Source organism: Poromitra crassiceps, assembly GCF_964638095.1.
Source record: "Poromitra crassiceps genome assembly, chromosome: 1".
NCBI lineage: Eukaryota > Metazoa > Chordata > Actinopteri > Beryciformes > Melamphaidae > Poromitra > Poromitra crassiceps.
The window spans coordinates 120,964-143,768 of NC_139623.1; the positions used below are offsets into that span (position 1 = coordinate 120,964).

The 22,805-nt window shown below is 43.0% G+C and overlaps 1 protein-coding gene across 1 annotated transcript in view; it reads right to left on the minus strand.

Moving 5' to 3' along the window:
* Positions 1-445: 445 nt before the first annotated feature.
* Positions 446-22,805, minus strand: part of crebrf (creb3 regulatory factor) — a gene marked incomplete at both ends in the record, with an annotated part of 95,171 nt that continues 72,811 nt past the window's right edge. Inside the window, 5 exons of the mRNA XM_083646409.1 lie at positions 446-564; positions 4,952-5,071; positions 16,958-17,031; positions 19,520-19,709; positions 21,720-21,917. Coding sequence (XP_083502535.1) covers positions 446-564; positions 4,952-5,071; positions 16,958-17,031; positions 19,520-19,709; positions 21,720-21,917 — 701 coding nt within the window. The remainder of the gene's footprint in view (positions 565-4,951; positions 5,072-16,957; positions 17,032-19,519; positions 19,710-21,719; positions 21,918-22,805) is intronic.

The window sequence follows — 22,805 nt, forward strand, 5'->3', positions numbered from 1 at the left end:
TATGGTTATAACGTCAAACAAAGCGTGTGAAATTATTCCAGTGGTTACACTCGTGTGACTGTCACTCGCCCTGGAAACAGAGCTGACCCTAGCTTGGCGCTAACACAGCTTTATGTTACACACATCTATTAATCACCAGTGGATTTAGGACGTGCTATTAGCTACACAGCTAACCATCACTCGCTTTCCCAACAGACGCTCATGATGGGCTGGGAGACAGTGACGTATTGACTCTGCAACACTGTTGTGCACAGACTGCAGAGACAGAAGCTAGGGTCTATGCCATATGGGCGCATGGCTAAACAAGCACACACACACAGGGGGTGGTATGTGTGCTTGTGTGCATGTATCCTAGGTTGGAGGGGCATGCAGAGGGGAGCATAGTTACAATGGGACAGCACGGTGGGAATATTTAAGCCACGCCTCTGGGTGGGCGGGGGCATGTCTAGATTTTGGAGGTGGGGACTCGCAGACCAACCAAACCACCAGTGGGATCGCCATGTCCTGTGTTCTCCAAGATCTGGTTGACGAAGTCTGAAGTCTGCCCAGCAACAGGTGATGTAACTGCAGGGATTATGTAGAGGGTTAGTTGGGTAATCTTGAAGTAACAAATCCACTTCTAATAAAATCACTTTATAAGAATTATTACTCTGTTATTAGAATGTATCTCGGCAACTCCAACTCAAGACAAAGAAAAGAAAAGGAGTTTTCTCAACAGGAGTTGAATGCAGAAATGTATGAAAAGTTAAGACATTCCAAAGAGGTGAACAACACATTATGTAAGTATTCAATTTCTTGAGTGAGACAAATGTGCCCAATTAAAGCTGCATTCAGCAATGTTTTTGTGTTAAAATAAGTGTTAAAGGGCTCTATATTCTGACAGCAATCACTGAAATAGAGTGTTTGGTCAGTAACTTGGAACCCCCAATCCCCCGCTGTCCTCTATCTCTCTCCTGTAGTCCTGCATGCAGGGCGGACTTATCTCCGCAACCGTAACGCGTAGAGACTCAGGGATGGCGAAAAAAATACATATACTCCTTTAGAGGCATCGCGATCTGACCTTCCGTTTCCCAGAAAATGTCAACAATTTTCTGATTGGATAAAAATTGGCGTCGACCTCCCACTAGCCAATCAGAGAAATAGACTATACTAGGCGATAGGAGAACACATCGTGCGTGCAGAGACAAAAGCACAGAAGCCTTGCTTTATGGTGGAAAAGGAGTGGTGGACATCGAGGTGGACATGGAGGTAGGGGTGGGCACTGGGCAATATGGCAAAAATATATATGAAAAAGATTCAGGCAGGATCCCAATCCACAATCTTATCACGATTCTTTTTCATGTTGGTTAAAGACTATTTTGCAAGTTACTGAACAGTACAATTAGGGCCGAGTGATATGGACCAAAAATCACATCTGTATTTTTAGGCTGAATGATGATGTATTTTGTACAAAGACCGTCCGAGACTTTCCCTCACTCCCCACTTTCAAAACCCGACTTAAAACCTATCTGTTCTCCCAAGCTTACAACCTCCCCTACCCCTGACCACCTCCTCCGAACCATCACCCTTCGCCCCCCCACCCCCCCCCCTCCTGTTATCTTCCTCTCCTCTGCTTCTCCATACAGCCTTGCCCTGAACCGCCACTGTTATTTGTACCTGTTCCCTGTATCTGTTGCCTGTTACCTGTATCTGTTGCCTGTTGCCTGTTTCTGTTGCCTGTTGCCTGTCTTTTGTTTCACTGTTAAGCGTCTTTGGGTTTTGAAAAGCGCTATATAAAATAAATTTATTATTATTATTTAGATTGTTAGGTTTTCTTTTATATCAGACACAGGTTTGTGTTCCTACCTGACATGTTTCGACGGTAATACTTCCGTCTTCTTCAGAGGTGTCACTAGATGGTGTGTGACGTGTCTTTAACAGCTGATGTTGTTTACAGAGGCGTGATCAACAACAACAAACAACAAACACCAGCGCTGGATTATGGAGGCAGTGGAGATCAGGAAGCGGGCACAAACGACGATGAACCGGGACGAGGGGGCTTACATGCTTTCCACCACCTGGAGCAGCGTTCTCAAACGGCGAGATGACAGCGAGGGGCGTGGTCGTCCTGTCAAATCTGACAGGACGACCACGCCTCTGTAAACAACATCAGCTGTTAAAGACACGTCACACACCATCTAGTGACACCTCTGAAGAAGACGGAAGTATTACCGTCGAAACATGTCAGGTAGGAACACAAACCTGTGTCTGATATAAAAGAAAACCTAACAATCTAAGTAAAGTATAGACACTATGAACCTTTTTGGATTATTATTATTATTATTAAAGTGGGCTAAATGTTCAGTTGTAAGTCAAAGCTAAATGTGAGATGTCACAAGCACTTTTAATGTGCATATAATGACTCAATGGGTAAAGGCAAATAGAACTGCTAGAACATTCTCAGAAAATTACATCACTTTACTGTAATGTAGCCTTTAAGACAACACTTATACCATATCACGATATTACCATCTCCAAAGTCTAAGACGATATCTAGTCTCATATCTATATATATAGATACATATTATATATATATAATATCGCTATATTGCCCAGCCCTACGTCGAGGGATTTCATGATGTTCATTGAACCAGGCTATCGTGTCCCCCCTTGTTGAAATGACCGTATTAAGGACAGGCGGACAAGAGCGGCTGTTCAAAGGAGGTGAGCCTTATTGTTTTTAGGCTAATTATTGCTTTATTATTATTTTCATTTGTGATTCATGCAATGAATGTCACATAAATAATATGCAGCTAATGTGTGACTGTGAGGTTAAATAGAACTTGAAATACATGAAATTCTCAGAAATAATTGTCTTCTAGGATGTTACGGGGGAGCAAGATATCCCAAATGCGAGGTCTTCCGAGTCTTTTGGAATAAAGACTGTTTTATGGTATATTATAAACTGTGACATTTTCACTAGAAACAGTAACAAAAGCAACTATTCAGTTACTCAGAGGTTACTACTGTACCAACAATATAATACAGTTGTTATATTCAATTTAACCCCCATAGAGAAGTACTAAACTAAATGTCTTTAATCTCTCAGAGTGTCAATAGAGTACTGCAGGGATGACGTGTTTTTGTAGGCCAACGTGGAAGTTAGCATAGCTTGGTTCCTATGCCTCCAAGTCAATGGGATAGTGTATGAAGTTAGCATAGCTTGGTTCCTATGCCTCCAAGTCAATGGGATAGTGTATGAAGTTAGCATAGCTTGGTTCCTATGCCTCCAAGTCAATGGGATAGTGTATGAAGTTAGCATAGCTTGGTTCCTATGCCTCCAAGTCAATGGGATAGTGTATGAAGTTAGCATAGCTTGGTTCCTATGCCTCCAAGTCAATGGGATAGTGTATGAAGTTAGCATAGCTTGGTTCCTATGCCTCCAAGTCAATGGGATAGTGTATGAAGTTAGCATAGCTTGGTTCCTATGCCTCCAAGTCAATGGGATAGTGTATGAAGTTAGCATAGCTTGGTTCCTATGCCTCCAAGTCAATGGGATAGTGTATGAAGTTAGCATAGCTTGGTTCCTATGCCTCCAAGTCAATGGGATAGTGTATGAAGTTAGCATAGCTTGGTTCCTATGCCTCCAAGTCAATGGGATAGTGTATGAAGTTAGCATAGCTTGGTTCCTATGCCTCCAAGTCAATGGGATAGTGTATGAAGTTAGCATAGCTTGGTTCCTATGCCTCCAAGTCAATGGGATAGTGTATGAAGTTAGCATAGCTTGGTTCCTATGCCTCCAAGTCAATGGGATAGTGTATGAAGTTAGCATAGCTTGGTTCCTATGCCTCCAAGTCAATGGGATAGTGTATGAAGTTAGCATAGCTTGGTTCCTATGCCTCCAAGTCAATGGGATAGTGTATGAAGTTAGCATAGCTTGGTTCCTATGCCTCCAAGTCAATGGGATAGTGTATAAAGTTAGCATAGCTTGGTTCCTATGCCTCCAAGTCAATGGGATAGTGTATGAAGTTAGCATAGCTTGGTTCCTATGCCTCCAAGTCAATGGGATAGTGTGTATGGGGACTTTGGTTAGATGTCTGAAATAAGGTCTGTGGTTAACAAATGTTTATGAAACTGAGATCTTTGTGTTGCTGCACAAATCACAAATGAACACCACTTTTCTGATTTTTGAAGTGTAAATACGATCAGCAAAAATCGTGATAGTCAGAAAACGCTTCCAGAAATCATAAAAGTGGTGTTCATTTGGGAAAATAAGTGTCATAAACTTTTGTTAACCACAGACTTTATTTCAGGCATCTAACCAGAATCCCCATACAAAAAACCCCACCGACTTCCAGGGAAACAGGCGACGCTAACTTCCGGGTTTTAGGACTCCTGCGGCACTCTATTGTCTTTGGTGACCTCAAGCTTGTTAATGCTATACCTCAGGAACGGCTTGACGGAATTTCTTTCAATTTGGCTCAAACGTTGGCTTGGATTCAAGGATGAACTGATTATATTTTGGTGGTCAAAGTTCAAGGTCACTGTGACCTCTCGAATGCCATTTTCAAGCTTGTTAACGCGATATCTCAGGAACGGCTTGACGGAATTTCTTCGAATTTGCCTCAAACGTCCACGTGGATTCAAGGATGAACTGATTAGATTTTGGTGGTCAATGGTCAACGTTCAAGGTCACTGTGACCTCACAACCGCTCGTTAACGCCATATTTCAGTAACGCCTTGACGGAATTTCTTCATTTGGTTCAAACGTCAAAGTCTGGACAGACATGGATGTCAACTGCTCACTTGTTGGTGGAGGCATATATCCCTTGTGCGGTCCGTGGTGCGTTTTTTTTTATTACTTTATTGTTCATATAAAGAATACAGGCTTTTCTCAATATAAAATATTTAGAACTCAGTATAAAAATAATGTAATAAATAAAATTGTACAACAAATAAAAGTGATTCTCACCCAGCGTCTCCTGGATGAGCCGGTCCAGAGTGTCGGCCATGTTGCTTGCATGCGGAGAGGAGTCCTTCACGCGCGTCACGATCTCCTCCTTTATAGCATTGATCACAAACAGCAGACGATCTGCAGGGAGACACATAAACATAAACAAAAACATTTGCATGGATGTAAATACACAGTCAAATTCTTGCATCAACCTTCAGGTCAGGGAGTTAAACAGAAGCGTTAAAGCATTAATACATCTTGCCTGGACTACTGCAATGCATTCTACACATGTCTAAGCCAGAAATCCATTTCCCGTTTGCAACTAGTCCAAAACGCCGCTGCCAGGCTTCTGACCGACACTACGAAACGTGTCCATATCACCCCTGTCCTGGCATCTCTTCACTGGCTCCCTATTGTTTTTAGAATTGATTTTAAGATTCCTTTACTAACTTTTAAGGCAAAAGGGTCTTGCACCCCAATATATTGTGGAGCTTCTGTCACCTTACGAGCCTCTGTGCAGCCTGAGGTCCTCAGGTGGGGCTCTCCTAAAGGTAATGCGTGTAAACTCACCGAATGCGAGCACACTCACAACAAGAGTTCCACTTGGGTGCAGGGCCAACACAAGTCACAAGAGCAAAGAAGAAGCTGCTTCTTCTTCTTTGCTCTCCTAAAGGTCCCTAGGTCAAGCCTAGCAACTAAGGCCATGTTTAGTCAACAGCCTAAGAAGATAAATACACACACACATGGTGGTTATTTTCATTTTGACATAATTGAGCCAGGCGATTATTATTTTTTTAACAGAAATGCCTGCTCAGCAAAAACGGAAAGTATCAAATTGCTTAGTTAAACCAGTGAGATAGTACACACAAGAAGGTAGGTACAGGCAGTTTTGAACATGCCTAGTATTGTACAACGGACTGGAATGAACGAAAACAACTGATAGCCTTCATCTTCATCCTCATCACCATCATCCAACTACGTTACGGTATCAGTTCATTGCTCTCCTCTTCTCCCTCTGCCAAACAGCCATACCATATTTTAAACAAGTAAAATTAGCCTACAGCTCACACATTCAGTTGTTTGTGTTTCATTGGAAAGAAGTCCCCCCCGGACCACGACCCGCTACAATTCGCATACCGCCCCAACAGGAGCACAGCGGATGCAGTAGCACACGTGCTCCACACCGCCCTGTCCCACCTGGAGGGGAAGGACACCTACGTAAGAATGCTGTTCGTGGACTACAGCTCAGCATTCAACACCATAGTACCCTCCAGGCTGGTATGCAAGCTCAAGGACCTGGGACTTAACACAGCAATGTGCGACTGGATCCTGGATTTCCTGACAGACCGCCGCCAGGTGGTGAGGGTGGGCAACCTCACCTCCTCCCCACTGACCATCAGCATAGGAGCGCCCCAGGGGTGCGTCTCCAGCCCCTTCTGGTACGACCTCTACACCCACGACTGCGTGGCGACTCAAACCTCTAACACCATCGTGAAGTTTGCAGACGACACAGCAGTCGTGGGGCTGATCTCGGGGAGCGACGAGACGGCCTACAGAGAGGAGGTGGGGGCCCTGGAACAATGGTGCCAGGACAACCACCTCTCTCTGAACGTCTCCAAGACCAAGGAGATCATTGTAGACTACAGGAGAGGGGGGGGCACACACCCCCCAATCACCATCAACGGCACAGTGGTGGAAAGGGTGGACAGCTTTAAGTACCTGGGAGTCAACATCCACCAGGACCTGACTTGGGCCGGCCACACCGCCACTGTCGTCAAAAAGGCTCAACAGCGAATACACGGACTCAAGCGCCTGAAGAAATTTGGGCTAAGGAAAGAAATCCTCAGGGACTTCTACAGAGGCACCATTGAAAGCCTGCTGACTGGCGGCTTCACCACCTGGTACGGGAACTGTACCACCATGGACCGCAGGGCGCTACGGAGAGTGAGACGCGCGGCACAGCACGTAACAGAATGTGAGTTGCCAGATCTGCATGAACTGTATAAACAGCGGTGCCTCAGGAGGTCCCTGAAGATCATCAAAGACACAAACCATCCCCACAACAGCCTGTTCTCCCTGCTACCCTCAGGGAGAAGATACAGGGTTCCGAAAGCACGCACAAATCACTTGAGGAACAGTTTCTTCCCGCAGGCCACGAGACTCCTTAACACATTCACTGCCAGCTGTTTTTTTTTTACTGTAGGTAGCTTCTGCCAGAGGGGTTTTTTGAGGATTCTGGCTCATCTTTCAAGACCTGAGGATTATTTTCTGCTAAGATTTTGTGAACACAAAATATCTAAAAAGAACTAATAGAATGTGTGCTTTCTCTGTCTAAAAGAGTTAGTTTGTAGAGTTAGTAGTTATGTAGGCATTAGCACTTGAATACAGCATGGTTTCAGCGTCTGAAAATTTATTCTGAGATAAATGGCTTTTTGTGAAATTCGATAGAACAGTCACTTTAACCATTCATTTTTGGCATCAGTAAGACGTCAGACATCTAAACAATAGTTTTGAACAGTAATTTCCTCCATAACAGCAGGAAACACCCCTCTCCTTCAAACTCCTCCCTCCGTGTGTGTTCTTCTTGGCTGCAGCGGGCGTGTCACAAGCTCGTTTCTGTTGCTGCTGTAACCTCGCGTCACCAGGCTCACTGCTTTGCTGCTGTGCCTGTCTGCTGGCGGCCGCTGGGCAAGGCTGGATAGGCTCGCTCGTTTCTTGGAGTTTCGGTTGAGAGCTTTGATGAAGCTTTTGCGATTCTGGTCTTATTTATGCTGCGTGTTTCAAAGTGTGTTCCACCCGTAATCTATTATGCAAATTTGCAATCCCTCACCGCCAGCAATCAGGGCGACAGCGAAAGCGTTTTCGCCAATCCATTCTACAGTATGAGAATGGTTTCATCGCGCGTTCCCCTGCAGTTTTGGCTCTGCTTTTTCTAGTCTGGGAGAGCACTGTCGCCACTTAGTGGGTCGGTGGAATGGGTTGTACACGTTCGGTGGCTCCAATATTTATATAAGAGATGTAAAAGGGTTAGATGCACATCCCACGGTCAAAACAAAAAAAAATCATTTTTTTGACGTATTAACACGTCATTGGCAGTCAACCGTTGGATTTTTTTTGACGTATTAACACGTCATTGGCAGTGAACGTGTTAACATACACAAATAGTGTAGTAGCCGCACTGTACCGTACTGTAGCTGCTACCATTACGTATGTCTAACGTTTAATTGTATGTTTAATAAGGAATATGCTATTTGCACCTGTATGTCAAATACGCCGAATTAAAAATGCAGAGTTTAATTGTATGTTTAATAAGGAATATGTTATTTGCACCTGTATGTCAAATACGCAGAATTTAAAATGTTTAAGCACGTCTAAAGTATGCACCCGACACGTGCACCTATGTGCAGTGAATATGCCACTGTCTCTGACTTGTCTTATCACTATACTGCCTTATGCTTGTTGTCTCTTGTTGTTTTTGCACCCATATGCCCTGTTATATTTGTACTATTTGCACTATGTTGTAAACGGAGTCCACAGCACAAGAATTTCACACGTGATACTTGTACCATGGAGTGACAATAAAAATCTTGAATCTTGAAGTCATAGCAACGTTATTAGTCTCGCTTGCCAGACTCTCCCAGCAAAGCAACGTAGCTACCAAGCTAACCAAACAGCACTGCAGCACTAGACAAAACAAGCAGACTCACCGAATACCGGTAGGTAGACGCCAAGTTTCCAATACATGTCCAGTATAATGGGTATAATCCATACTGCATTTATGATCGCTGTTGCGCTGAGAGAAATGCACTTTTACAAGGCACAACTGTAACATTACGCTACGTTAGCGTAAGTTGCCCACCGCTCCCGGTTAGACAGCGTCTCAGCACGTTGCCTACAGGAAACCGTAGTATTAAACAATGCAGTATGCATACTTGAAACATGTCGGTTACAGCATGTATAAATAAACTGTCTGACAGGGGGAGAAACTTCAGCCTGACTTCCTCCAACTGACTTCAACACAAAAACATACAGTACAAACAAACCGTATTTAATCTAATAAACGCCCCGGCGGCAAAAAGAGTCAGGCGCTTATTATGCTAAATCAACTTGGACCCCTGGCCGGAAATGGAAGACCGGCGGCAATTAAAGTACAGGTCCTTATTGGAAGAATTACGATATATATATATATATATATATATATATACATACATATACAAATCTGACTTCCCACACTTTCACAAGACGCAAGGATCTCTCAAGAACCCCCAGACCCAATTCTCTCAAACCCTAAACAAAGGAGAGAGAAAAAAAAACTAAAAATAGGCTTGAATGTATGAACACCTGTCAAATGTGCCTTTACACGTTAAATTATATACTGTACATACGTATACAGCATATACTCATGTATACACACTCTCACACGCGCACACGCACGCGCACACACACACACACACACACACACACACAGCATATACTATAACCACTGAATTGAAGGACCTGTGGGAACGTGACAATTTAACACTTCACATAGAAATATACATAAAAACTTAGAATTAGGGCTGTCAAACGATTCATTTTCTTAATTGTGATTAATCTTTCGATTAACTATAGTAAATCGTGATTAATCGCATCTTTGTATCGCATGGTTAAAATGCCATTATTTAGCATTTCAAAGCATTTTTAATTGGATATTAATAATTCTTACCAGTGTGTCGTGATTGGGAATCAAATGAATGCAAATAAATGTACTTTGTGATCTTGAATTTTAGATTTATTTTCAATTCAATAGAAGTGCAATGTAGACCAGGCCCGATTTTAGCCTGCTGCATTAGGGTGGGCTGGTAGGGGGCACCTTTGGCAGTAGGTTGCCAGAGGTTGTGGGTTCGGGGATGGGTATTAAGTTGCATTACAGTATATTCTAATGAGTTAATGTAATGGGTACACCAAATTGTTCCAGTAGGAGTCAGCCACCTACTTGTGACAGGTTGACAGATATGGGAAGAATTTATTTACCTTATTGCACAGATAATTTTATAATTTTACTAGTTTCAAATATTTGGTTTTTCAGGATGATATAACTTGTCGCAGAACATCAATTTTGGTTTATTTGGTAAAAGTGGAACTGTATTCCTTCTGGTTTTCTTCATTGTTCATGATTTTGTGGAAAGTATTCACTAAAGAGTCTATAGTGAATGCTGCTATTAACTTGTGTTTACTTTTGCTACTAAACCAACATCAGGACATCCAACAAGTTCTGACAGAGAGCAATGCCATTGGACCGCATTGGACAAACACATTTGCATATTTCTCACCGCATGCATTGTTCCTTCCAAACTTTCGACAATAAAGTAAGCACATTAAATAAGTGGTGGGTGGAAATAATCATTAGCCTATTCTTAGTTAAACATGCAGTTTTGGAACATTCGATAAAGACAAATATATATGACTATATGACTCGACACCCTAAGCCCTCGTTCACACAGGACGCCGAAGCAACGCTCAACCGAAGCTGTACCTACGCTGTACACACAAGTTTAATTTCAGCGTCCTTGTTAACAGGCGAAGCCGTTCACACCACGTGCCACGCTGACACCGTGCCGAAGCCACGCTCACACCACGCCGAAGCAATCACTCAGGCCTGACGCCGAATTTCCAAGCTTGTCGCTGAAGCCGTGTAGCCATGAGGCTCAATTGGGAGTTGTGGGCGGGTTCAAGGCGCGAGAGTAGGCGCTGAGAGGAGCTGAGAGGAAAAGAGAAGGCGTCTTGTGTTAACAACAAGGCGTACGTTCAGCTTGTGCCTGCTTCAAGCTTCAGTTCTGCTTACCCCTCACACCAATATCCGTTTCAGTGTAGAATGGTTAGTTCCTTGCTCTGCTCTCCCCTAAGAGCGCAACGGACAAAAAACCATGTCCAACCCCGTATCACCCCATATCGTGCTGTGAATCTGTGTTTTCCAAGTACGGGTGCATCGAAGGGACAAAATAGCGGCATGCGATGCGTTATGGTGGCGTTATGGCCCTTAATCGCGATTAAGGGCCGACGCGTTAATAACGCTGACAGCCCTACTAAAAAGATGCATAGAAAATCAAGTGGATGTTCATAGACTGGTTTGCCATTTCTTATCACTACATATAGTGAGCAGTCCCTGGGGAGGGCTAGGCTTAATCACAAAAAAATCATAAAAGATGGAGTTACAATTCCTCCTTAATTTGGTGGAAGGGTCTTAAGCCTTTCAAAATAAACTACTAAAGGGTCCCATGTTGTATGGACTTTTTGGGTTGACCCTTTAATGGAGTATTTTATTTTTTTCTAGCTTAAGGAATAGCATCAGGTCATTGTAATGTTGTCTTCTTTTCAGGGATCACTGTTAGCTACTGTAGCCTGTGTGTGTCAAGATGCCTTCAAGTACTGTAGGAAAGTTGGCCTTTCTGTCAAAGTAACATTATGGTTAAATCTAAACATATTGGTAGCATGTCTCAACCATGTATTGAGGTTTGTGTATGCCAGGGGATGTGTCCTTGTAATTGATGGCTGTATATAACCAGTTGAGCTGAGGCAGCTCAGGAGGAAGGTCCAGCAGTGCAGATGCCAGTGCACTTGTTATTTTGATTTGCTATGAATTGAGTTATCCTCTGTTCTGTAAATTTAAAGCCTAACCCTAACCCGTATTTTTCTTTACGTTTTTTTATTTTATTTTATTTTTTGTAATTTTTTGAGCACTGTAAATAAATGTCCACCTGTGGGACCTTCAACTTGCAACCTGACTCCGCCTCCTACTTCATCAAAGGCCCTCTGGCTACAGCTATCTCAGAAGCCGTTTTCACACATGCGCTTTTTACCCGCAAATGACCGGAAAGCGGTCTAATGCCTTCATGTGTGAAAGTTGTTTTCCGGTATAAGCGCGACCCCGTCATCGCGGCCATTTCACCAGTTCCTAGGTTGTCAGAAGAGCGGTATGGCTGCTTCATGTGTGGGCGTGCTCCCCCCCCTCCCCTCTCTGCTCGCACTCTGCTCTGGCCAGAGTCCTTCAGTCCAGCCCGACAGGGACACAGACAGCGAAAATGGCAGCGGCTTGAGTCTTGCAAGCCGCCCAACCCTTGTTGAGAAAGCAAATGCACGAAGCGAAATGTGGAAGTATTTTGCTTACGTTGCTGACAGCGAAGGCAAGCCCGCAAGCCAGTCTGTAAAAAGTGCTTCAACGCGACGCAGGTGAACGGATAAACATCAAACCAGCCAGGCTATTTCTCTCCGACAGGGATCCCTACTTCTTCAAAGATTTCAGTTCAAAGACTGGTTAGCGAATGTGAAGGATACAACAACTCTTAAGTCAAACGAGTGTGATTTATTGTGTGACAAGCAAACTTATTTCACCATCGGAGTTTTGCCGACCCCCAAAATAAGGAGGATACCCCATCCAAGTGCACACGTCACTCCCCACCCGCTCTGCAGTGCCCCCCCCCCACCAAATACAGGCAATTTCGCTGCTATATTCACACATGGAGCGCTCAGGTGTGAAGGGAAATTGCGGGAAATGGCCAATATTGATTTACAGGCAATTTTCCTGTACGCATGTGTGAAAACGGCTAGAGAGTCATTCATCCAAGCCGAAGCTTTGGGTGGATGTTCCGACTTCCACTCCAACTGAATTCTTCTTTGAGCAAGAGGAGTTGCAAAGGCAAATACATCTTTTATTCCATTTGTCATCGATATGCCCTCCCCTGGAGCTCCAAAGATTGCCATTTCAGCGTTGGGTTGAATATTTATGTCAAATGCTTCAGATAGAGTCTGAAATACAGAAGCCCAGAAGTTAACACTTTGAGTGCCACGGCCCTTGGGCAAAAGGTTGCTGTACTGTGCCACATAGGCCGCAATGCATTTTAATATAGCCATATCATTTTTTGTGTTCCTCTTATATGGACAACCAATAGCCTCAATGAAACTTTGAACCCTTCTGTTTCATTTTAAAAAAAAACTGTGTTTATAAACCGTTCCATTTTGGAAATACACCCCTCTGAAAAAGAGTGTTTTCGACCGAAAAGAGCATGCTGAAATTAGTTTCTGAGATAATCACATCTTTATGTTAGAAAGGCGACAGAATGAATTCTGCTTTGAGTCGAACAAACATCGAGCCTGCTGCTGCCTGGGTGTGTGTGTACTGTCAATGGTTGTATGCTGTTAGTGCCCTGCGTGCCCCACCCCCCTCCTCCTCCTCCTCCGTGGTGGGAGGAGTCGAGTGTCTCTGCTGCGGTTTGCTCTGAGTTTGATCTGCACTGAAAAGTCCGCTGCCTGCATCCCCCCGCTTTTTTACAGCGTGTCCTCGGCTCCCAGCTGAGAATAATGTAACTTTTCATAAAGACGCTGGTGTCGCCGTGTCGGCAACTGAATCATATGGATGGACTATCGCAGCGGACACGGATGGGGCTCAATTGTGGCAGCAGATGACTGCTGTTCACAGGCACAGCTAACGTTATGCTTCAAGCATATCAATGGCGATTTCCGTTTCCTCATGACTTCTTCTCTCTTTCCTCCTGGCCTTTGTCTAATCGGGAGGGCACTGTCGCCACCTAAGGGTTCTGTAAAATAGGTTAGACACATTCAATAGCTCCCATATTGTAAGAGGCGATGTAAGAGGCTTAGATCGACATCCCCCCGTCAAAATATGAATTTGGAGTTATTGACGCCATTTGGCGTCGCTGGCAGCCTACGGTAAATTTCTCCTGACGCCATTTGGCGTCGCTGGCACTCAATGTGTTAATCAGCCCGTTACAAGACCAGAACATATGGGTCTGGTCTGCCTTTTCTGTGTGACAGCGATCACATATTTTGTTTACATTAGGGTACATCTTAGACAATTTAACCTTACTAGAATGAATTCGGTGAAGAACCTTGAATTGAATTAAACCAAGGCAAACCACATGAGGTTGACCCATTTACCTTATACAATACACTTCCCCATACTTCATCAGGTATATCCATTCCAAGTTCGTCTATCCAGTCTGCTCGAATCTTATCAAGTGTTACATTATTGAGTGACATGATAGTAGTGTAAATATTTTGAGACAAGACCCTTAACTCATTCACCGCCAATGACGTCTTTGACGTGTTATCAGAAATAGCCCTCCCCGCCAATGACGTGTTTGACGTGTTTTTGTTTTTATGAGTGCAGCGCATAGTTGAAACACTTACCCAGCCTGTGACATAGTTTCGGGTCCCTAACCTCAAAGTCAAGCCGACAGCACGTTATCAAACACATACCGCAGCTGTTGTTTGAAATTAGGAAGAAGGTGGAAAGGAGGAGAAACGCGCTTCCTTGTTGCAGAGGAGAAACGCCATTGAAATGCCCCCTCGCCGCGCTGCAGAGCTGATCGACTTGCTGCAGAGCAGCGGACATCGAAACCGCGGTAGTCAAACCCGTGACCAACATGATCGATCCTGGTCCCTGGACCCTGTTCCTATGTGCCAGCCTTGCTGCAGGGCGAACCTGGATTGCCTAGTCAAACCCGTGACGAACATGATCGATCCGGTTCCAGCAGCGCCTGGTCCCAAAGCCAAGCCGCGGACCCGTTCCTGTCGCAGCATTCGTCCCAGCGAGAGGAGGGAAACGAGCAGCAGAGGACGCAAAACGCTGATGGGGAAGGAGGGGGAAGGAGGTGCGATCTAGCAGCAGCTGTGGAGAGAACTCTCTCTCTCTCTGTGTGTGTGTGTGTGTGTGTGTGTGTGTGTGTGTGTGTGTGCGTGCGTGTGTGTGTGTGTCTGTGTGTGTCTGTCTGTCTGTCTGTGTGTCTGTCTGTACACTCACTCACACTGAGCAAACTGTATTGTTGAATGTAAAAAAAGCACTTCATATATATATATATATATATATATATATATATATATTTTTTTTTTGTCATTTGTGTCATAATGAATAATATTTACATGTCTGATGTCAATACAGTTCAAAATAAAAGAATTGAGAGCGAGTTCTGCCTGATATTGTGTGCTGTGTACATAAATGCCATTTTCTGCAATTTCTTTTCTCAGAGAGACCTTTTGGGAGAAAACAGGGTGTATATAAATGGCTATAAGTAGAGTACAGAACATGCTAAAAGCTCACTTTTTTTTTCCTGGTGAACCCAGAGACGTACATCTTCATTTTGAGGTATTGCAAATCACTCTGGTGCTAATAGATAATTTACTGTGGGTCTTGAAAGATGACCAACAATTATGAAAATCTTTGGCCTGTGCTAAATATTGGCAGTCCTAAACTGGCGGTGAATGAGTTAAAGTGTGCAGGAGTTTGCAGGATGATATCTAATCCTGTTCTTGATGGTAGACTGGGAAAATATGGGCTAGTGGACCGAACAAAGTGGCAAACCTGGAAATAATGGAAGAGGCTAGGATTTTCTAAATTAAATTAGCTGGCAAGAGCATTAAAGTGGCAAATGTTCCATCTATATAGAGATCACTGAATGTATTGAGCCCTGCTCTTCGCCACTGGGCAAAGACAGGATCTGAATAGGCTGAAGGGAAGACGTGCTTAGTATGGGACCATACATGGAGATATCTTTCAGGTTAAAATGATGTCTAAACTGAGACAGAATCCTAAGAGTAGAAGTTACAATTGGGCATGGGGAGTACTGTGTAGAGGATATAGGCAGTTTGGCAGTAGCTAGTGCAGGAAGTGATGATGATATGCAGGTATTCACCTCTGATTTGCACCAGTTTGCATTTGGGACCTGAATCCAATAGAACATTTTTTGTAGTTTTGCCGCCCAATAATAGTACTGTACATCAAATTCGGCAGAGCTAGTTCTCTCCTGGCCGCTCCTCGCCGCTCCGATGACTTAAGCTAACTTAGAGCCTCATAAAACAAATAACAGTGACTCACATATGAAGGCGGTGGTGACTAGTGTCCACTCATAAACAACAAAGTGAAGTTAACTCCAGCGTCCAGCCTACTGATTCTTGTTTAGGAAGGTGAGCACTCAGGGCAGGGTCAGACACGAACGCAGGTTAACGAACGTTAACCAAGCTTGGATGTTCAAGTGGTGGATCATTGGCGTCGTGGCCGTGTTGTACTTATACACGGCACCGCAGTGCTTGCAGTGAGCAAAGTTGTCTTTTAACTCGAAATGGTCCGAAACAAAACTCTGCTTTGCCGTCTTCATTTCCGCTGGCTGCTGAGTGCTGATCTCATTCACCCCCATAGTTTTCTGTCTCCTAAAACTAGTTAGATTGTGCCCTCACCTGGTTGTGACCACGTAGTGAAATCTATTTGATAAAAATAAAAAAATAAAAAATCTGCATGATCGAAGGGGGCGGGTCATGCCTTCGCCATCCTGGGAAAAAAATATCGCCTACAGTTAGCCAGGCTACCAGGCTAGCTAGCTACCATTTGTTTTCTCAGAGGTGGAGTGTTCCCGCGGATGCGGCTCTAGCTGTGGTATAGGCTAAATATACCACAGCTGTGAACCAATCAGATTGCATGATTTGAGAGAGCTGTTTTATAATCCAAGTTAGATAGATACTGTGAAAATCAAACAAGCTAAATAGAGCCAACTCATGTCACTTGTCAATTTGTGATGCTAGGCTTCTCAATGCATTATGACATTTTTTGTCACACAAATTTGACTGTTTTGGAGTCACAAATACATTACACTGGACTAGAAATGGAGGCAAAGGTCTTACATTAACTCAACACTCACTCACTGGTCATCGATACAATCTCGAGCATGGTGGGATGTGTCTGACTTTCATATGCAAACATAAGGGAAAAACCAACAGGTCTGCTACGTCCACCAGTTTCCAGCACAATCAAATTATTAGCGCCCAACATAACATAACATATAACATAACTTAAAATAGCTCTATGAGAATGCTCAAATCAGAAACATTATTATTATTATTGTTATTATATTTGCTGATATACATTTAACTGGCCACTACAGACAAGGCATGAGAGAAACATTATTGATGCAGAAGGTGAGGTGTAAATACTGTACCACTATGGTACCATTATGTACCACTTGCATGGCAACATACCGTATTCTGTGCTGAGTCCCCACAGCTTGACCTTGTTAGCTTCGTACTGGGCCTTCTTTTTTAAACGACAAGCTCTGAAACAAACAGTAACAGAGTGGAGGTCACTAATGCAACAAAGAGTAACAGAGTGGAGGTTACTAATGAAACAAAGGGTAACAGAGTGGAGGTTACTAATGCAACAAAGGGTAACAGAGTGGAGGTTACTAATGAAACAAACAGTAACAGAGTGGAGGTTACTAATGCAACAAAGAGTAAGAGAGTGGAGGTTACTAATGAAACAAACAGTAACAGAGTGGAGGTTACTAATGCAACAAAGAGTAACAGAGTGGAGGTTACTAATGCAACAAAGAGTAACAGAGTGGAGGTTACTAATGCAACAAAGAGTAACAGAGTGGAGGTTACTAATGCAACAAAGAGTAACAGAGTGGAGGTTACTAATGAAACAAACAGTAACAGAGTGGAGGTTACTAATGCAACAAAGAGTAACAGAGTGGAGGTTACTAATGCAACAAACAGTAACAGAGTGGAGGTTACTAATGCAACAAACAGTAACAGAGTGGAGGTTACTAATGCAATAAACAGTAACAGAGTGGAGGTTACTAATGAAACAAACAGTAACAGAGTGGAGGTTACTAATGCAACAAAGAGTAACAGAGTGGAGGTTACTAATGAAACAAAGAGTAACAGAGTGGAGGTTACTAATGAAACAAACAGTAACAGAGTGGAGGTTACTAATGCAACAAACAGTAACAGAGTGGAGGTTACTAATGCAACAAACAGTAACAGAGTGGAGGTTACTAATGCAACAAACAGTAACAGAGTGGAGGTTACTAATGCAACAAAGAGTAACAGAGTGGAGGTTACTAATGCAACAAACAGTAACAGAGTGGAGGTTACTAATGCAACAAACAGTAACAGAGTGGAGGTTACTAATGCAACAAAGAGTAACAGAGTGGAGGTTACTAATGAAACAAACAGTAACATAGTGGAGGTTACTAATGCAACAAACAGTAACAGAGTGGAGGTTACTAATGCAATAAACAGTAACATAGTGGAGGTTACTAATGCAACAAAGAGTAACAGAGTGGAGGTTACTAATGAAACAAACAGTAACAGAGTGGAGGTTACTAATGCAACAAAGAGTAACAGAGTGGAGGTTACTAATGAAACAAACAGTAACAGAGTGGAGGTTACTAATGCAACAAAGAGTAACAGAGTGGAGGTTACTAATGAAACAAACAGTAACATAGTGGAGGTTACTAATGCAACAAACAGTAACAGAGTGGAGGTTACTAATGCAATAAACAGTAACAGAGTGGAGGTTACTAATGCAGTAACATAGTGGAGGTAACAAACAGTAACAGAGTGGAGGTTACTAATCAACAAACAGTAACAGAGTGGAGGATACTAATGCAACAAACAGTAACAGAGTGGGGGATACTAATGCAACAAACAGTAACAGAGTGGGGGATACTAATGCAACAAACAGTAACAGAGTGGAGGTTACTAATGAAACAAACAGTAACAGAGTGGAGGTTACTAATGCAATAAACAGTAACAGAGTGGAGGTTACTAATGCAGTAACATAGTGGAGGTAACAAACAGTAACAGAGTGGAGGTTACTAATCAACAAACAGTAACAGAGTGGAGGATACTAATGCAACAAACAGTAACAGAGTGGGGGATACTAATGCAACAAACAGTAACAGAGTGGAGGTTACTAATGCAACAAACAGTAACAGAGTGGAGGTTACTAATCAACAAACAGTAACAGAGTGGAGGTTACTAATGCAACAAACAGTAACAGAGTGGAGGTTACTAATGAAACAAACAGTAACAGAGTGAAGGTTACTAATGCAACAAACAGTAACAGAGTGGAGGATACTAATGCAACAAACAGTAACATAGTGGGGGATACTAATGCAACAAACAGTAACAGAGTGGAGGTTACTAATGCAACAAACAGTAACAGAGTGGAGGTTACTAATCAACAAACAGTAACAGAGTGGAGGTTACTAATCAACAAATAGTAACAGAGTGGAGGTTACTAATGCAACAAACAGTAACAGAGTGGAGGTTACTAATGCAATAAACAGTAACAGAGTGGATGTTACTAATGCAACAAACAGTAACAGAGTGGAGCTTACTAATGCATACATGTAACAGTCAAGTATGAACTTTAGAAGACGGTAGGGATGCCACAGTGTGGAAATTCTCCCACCGGTTAATAAACAGGTGACAACACCGGTGTTACCGGTGACACCGTATAAATAAAGGTTAAAAACAAAACAAAACAACAGCTGTCCTCAGGGTCCGGATTTTTCATTTAACGTTAAGTGGTCTCAGTCTGCCGCCGCCATCAAGGTAGTCACCAATACAAGCGTGGTAAGTTATGGATGTCAGGTTAACCACAGAGAATAGTTTTGACCGCTATTCTTGTCGGTCTTTAGGTTAATTTGCATACAGTGCTTCAGCAAAGCGTCTTGTTCTCCTCCAGTCAGTCAGCCCCTCCCCTACAGCATATAGTGTAAGTGTGTGTGTGTGTGTGTGTGTGTGTGTTACCTGGAGGCCAGCTTGTTCTTTTCCTTGCGTGAGCGTGGTCGAGCAGTGAGAGGCAGTTCGCTAACGGGCGTCAGGTCGCTGATCACCTTGTTGAGTTTGCGGAGCTCGGTGCCAATCTGCAGTAATTTGCGTGGGTTTGGAGTCAGGTCCTCCACGTCTGTACGACGAGACTTCTTCAGCATGTACTTCCCTGGGTGACAAGCAAGGTCAAGATGGACAACAATGGCAGTTGTTGGAGAATGTTTAATTGGTGTGCCATAGGTTAAACACAGAAAAAACAAGGATTGAACATATCAAATCTGAGCAAACATCTCCAAACAAGGACAGACAGCCATGGCACACCAAACAAACAATCTGTGTTTGTCTGTGATTGTTGTAGAATGTTTGATTGGTGTGACATGGGCTATACACTCATGGAACTGTAAGGTGCTTTGCATAGAAGCATCCACTACAATTCAGTGGTTCCCAACCTTTTTTGTGTTATGTATCCCTTGAGATGTTTTGCCATGCCAATAGTACCCTCTCACTCATGCGTGTTGATTCTCCTAAATGTGTTATATTAAACTCATATTAAACTGTTAGTATCCAACACAACTGATTATTAAATGAACAACAACAAGTTTACAATTTAAGCCATTTATCCATGTTTGCTTGCTAGTTGGTTTGCACACAGTTTTGACATGTGTGAATGGTGACCTCTTCACATAGTGGTGTAACAGTTGATACTACCAGGGGGGGGGGAACTAGTTGCAAGTACCATTTTAGCAATGGGCTAAATCTAGGTACATTTCAGACTTGAAAGCAGTGTCTTGTCTTGTCTAAGGTGAATGCAAATGAACTAGAGCCATATGATCAAATGTTTGATGTCCTCTTATAATATATATAGAAATATATCGTTTTCACAAGAGAAAATGTCTATCATTTCATATGATGCTCCTTTATCCTTTATATCATTTTGCAAATCACACTCTTTACGGCAATATTGTCCGTCATTTGGACGACGCTGTGCTTTCGTCATTGTTTTTTTTTACTCACGTCCACACATGCACCAGACTCTATCAACAAGCCCCTTTATGAGTGTTGTTGCACAAATCAGCCGGTGAGTAAAAAGCAGGGAGAAGTTACCTCCACTCCGTCCGCCTAGCGCACACATGGGCAACATACGGCCCGCGGGCCACCCGGAATTGCAAAAAAAAAAAAGGAAAAAAAAATGTTTTTTTTACAGTGCACCTGAACGCAACATGCAAGATACCCGCTGAATAAGTGTCCAAATGTTCATGTCATTCTGGCCAATACTCTTCTGTTATAGCATTTCAGTCTGGAATATGGAATATCTTTCAATAATATTTATGACTAAAAGGCTAAAAGTAATCTCATGTGTAAGAAATGACTGTTCTACATTGAAGTAGAAATTTAAATAATTAACTTGTTGGTTTTGGATTTATTTAGGTTCAAGAGTGCATTTTTGTTCTTGTGTGACCCTCAACACAGGCTTTGAGAATCCCGGGCCACTTACTGATACTTATGCTTAAATTAACCCACTCATATTCTGGTTTATTTCAAGAAAAACATTTCGGCTAGTGGAAATTCTAATTGGCTGGTAACTTTAAAATCTAGCAGCCATATTGGCAGGTGGTGAAAAAAGTTAATTTCAAGCCCTGCAGGGAGAGCAGGTGGTGACATAGGAGTGAAAAAAGGATCAAATATTGGTGGTTAAGACTGAATAATGACATCACAATTGTTAATTTAAAATGAGTTATTCCTCTAAACCTGGCTTCAAATGCCCCAAATTTTTCACACTGGCGCCGTTCAGCCCTCAGCAAAATCTGGTAGCGAGGACATTTTTTTGTGGCCCTCTCTATCATCAAAGTTGCCCATCCATGGGTTACGGCATGACAATATTTGTTCGGCCCCCGGCAACAATCTGGGTTTCTCATGTGGCCCCCCCATGAAAAATAGTTGCCCACCCCTGGCCTAGCGCCTACCCAACCATTTGCGCTGTGTTAAGTCCGCGTTTGATCCATATTTGCATGTGTCCTCGTAATGTTAAACCTGTTAAAAGATCTCCTCTCATGCTCTCAAAGAAATCCATTGAAGATTCTCATAAAGCTTTCGTTGTGGCTAAAATCCCAAATGCCTGCTTGTGGCTATATTTTGCTCCAATGTAGTGTATATGTGCGTGTATGTACTGTATGTATACCATGGAGAGGCCCGTTCTTCTGGTACAGGTTGCTAGGCAACGTGTGTCTGTCCCACTCAGAGGGCTTGAGCATGCGTTCCTGCTTGGAGGGCGTGAGCTGCTCGCTGTACTCCCAGAAGTAACGGCGCTTTACTCTCTTCCGGCTGGAGACTCCTGCTGTCAGCCCCTTAACGTCATCCATCAACTCCATGTCACATCCTGGTGAGGAGGGAGAGAGAGTCAGAGAGATATGTCACAGGCTGGGGAGGAGGGAGAGAGGAGTCAGATAGACATGTCACAGCTCAACTCAACTGAGACAGCTAATTGTTTCTTAGAAAAAGTTAAATCATTGCTGGATAAAGGTGGCGTGGTCGGTGCCGTGTTTCTTAATCTCAGGAAAGCATTTGACACTGTGAATCAGAGTTTTTCTACAGTATCCAAACTATCCACATTTAATTTTTCGAATGATGCCCTAAAATTGGTAGAATCATACCTCTCCAACCGATCCCAATCTGTTCGGATACATAACCATCAATCTGACGCCCTATCCTCGCTTACTGGTGTCCAACAGGGATCAATAATGGGTCCAATCTTATTTGGTTTATATATCAATGACTTGCCATGTGTGTGTCCTGAGGTCAACATCCAAATGTATGCTGACAACACTGTATTGTATGTACATGGTAGCACGAAAGCAGAAGTTGCTGTGAAACTTACAAACTCCATGGCCAATGTTACAACATGGCTCAATCAGTGTTGTCTGCAACTAAATGTGTCCAAAAATGTCAGTATTGTTCTTCACCAAGACAAACGACCCTAGTGTTGACCCAGATATTTTTGTGACAGGAGAAAAGCTACAGGTTGTTAAGGAATTTAAATATCTCGTAATCCTAATTGACTCCAACCTCAATTTCAAGGCACAGGTAAAAAAAAGTCTGTAAACGGATCAAATTTATTCTTGCCCATTTTAGATTTATACGAAACTGCATGTCCACTGAAATATGTACATGCATGTACAAAGATGTACATGCACTCAATGATTTTTTTCCACATGACTTACTGTTTGATGAGCTGGTCAGAGGCTAATCACATCACATTGAAACCACT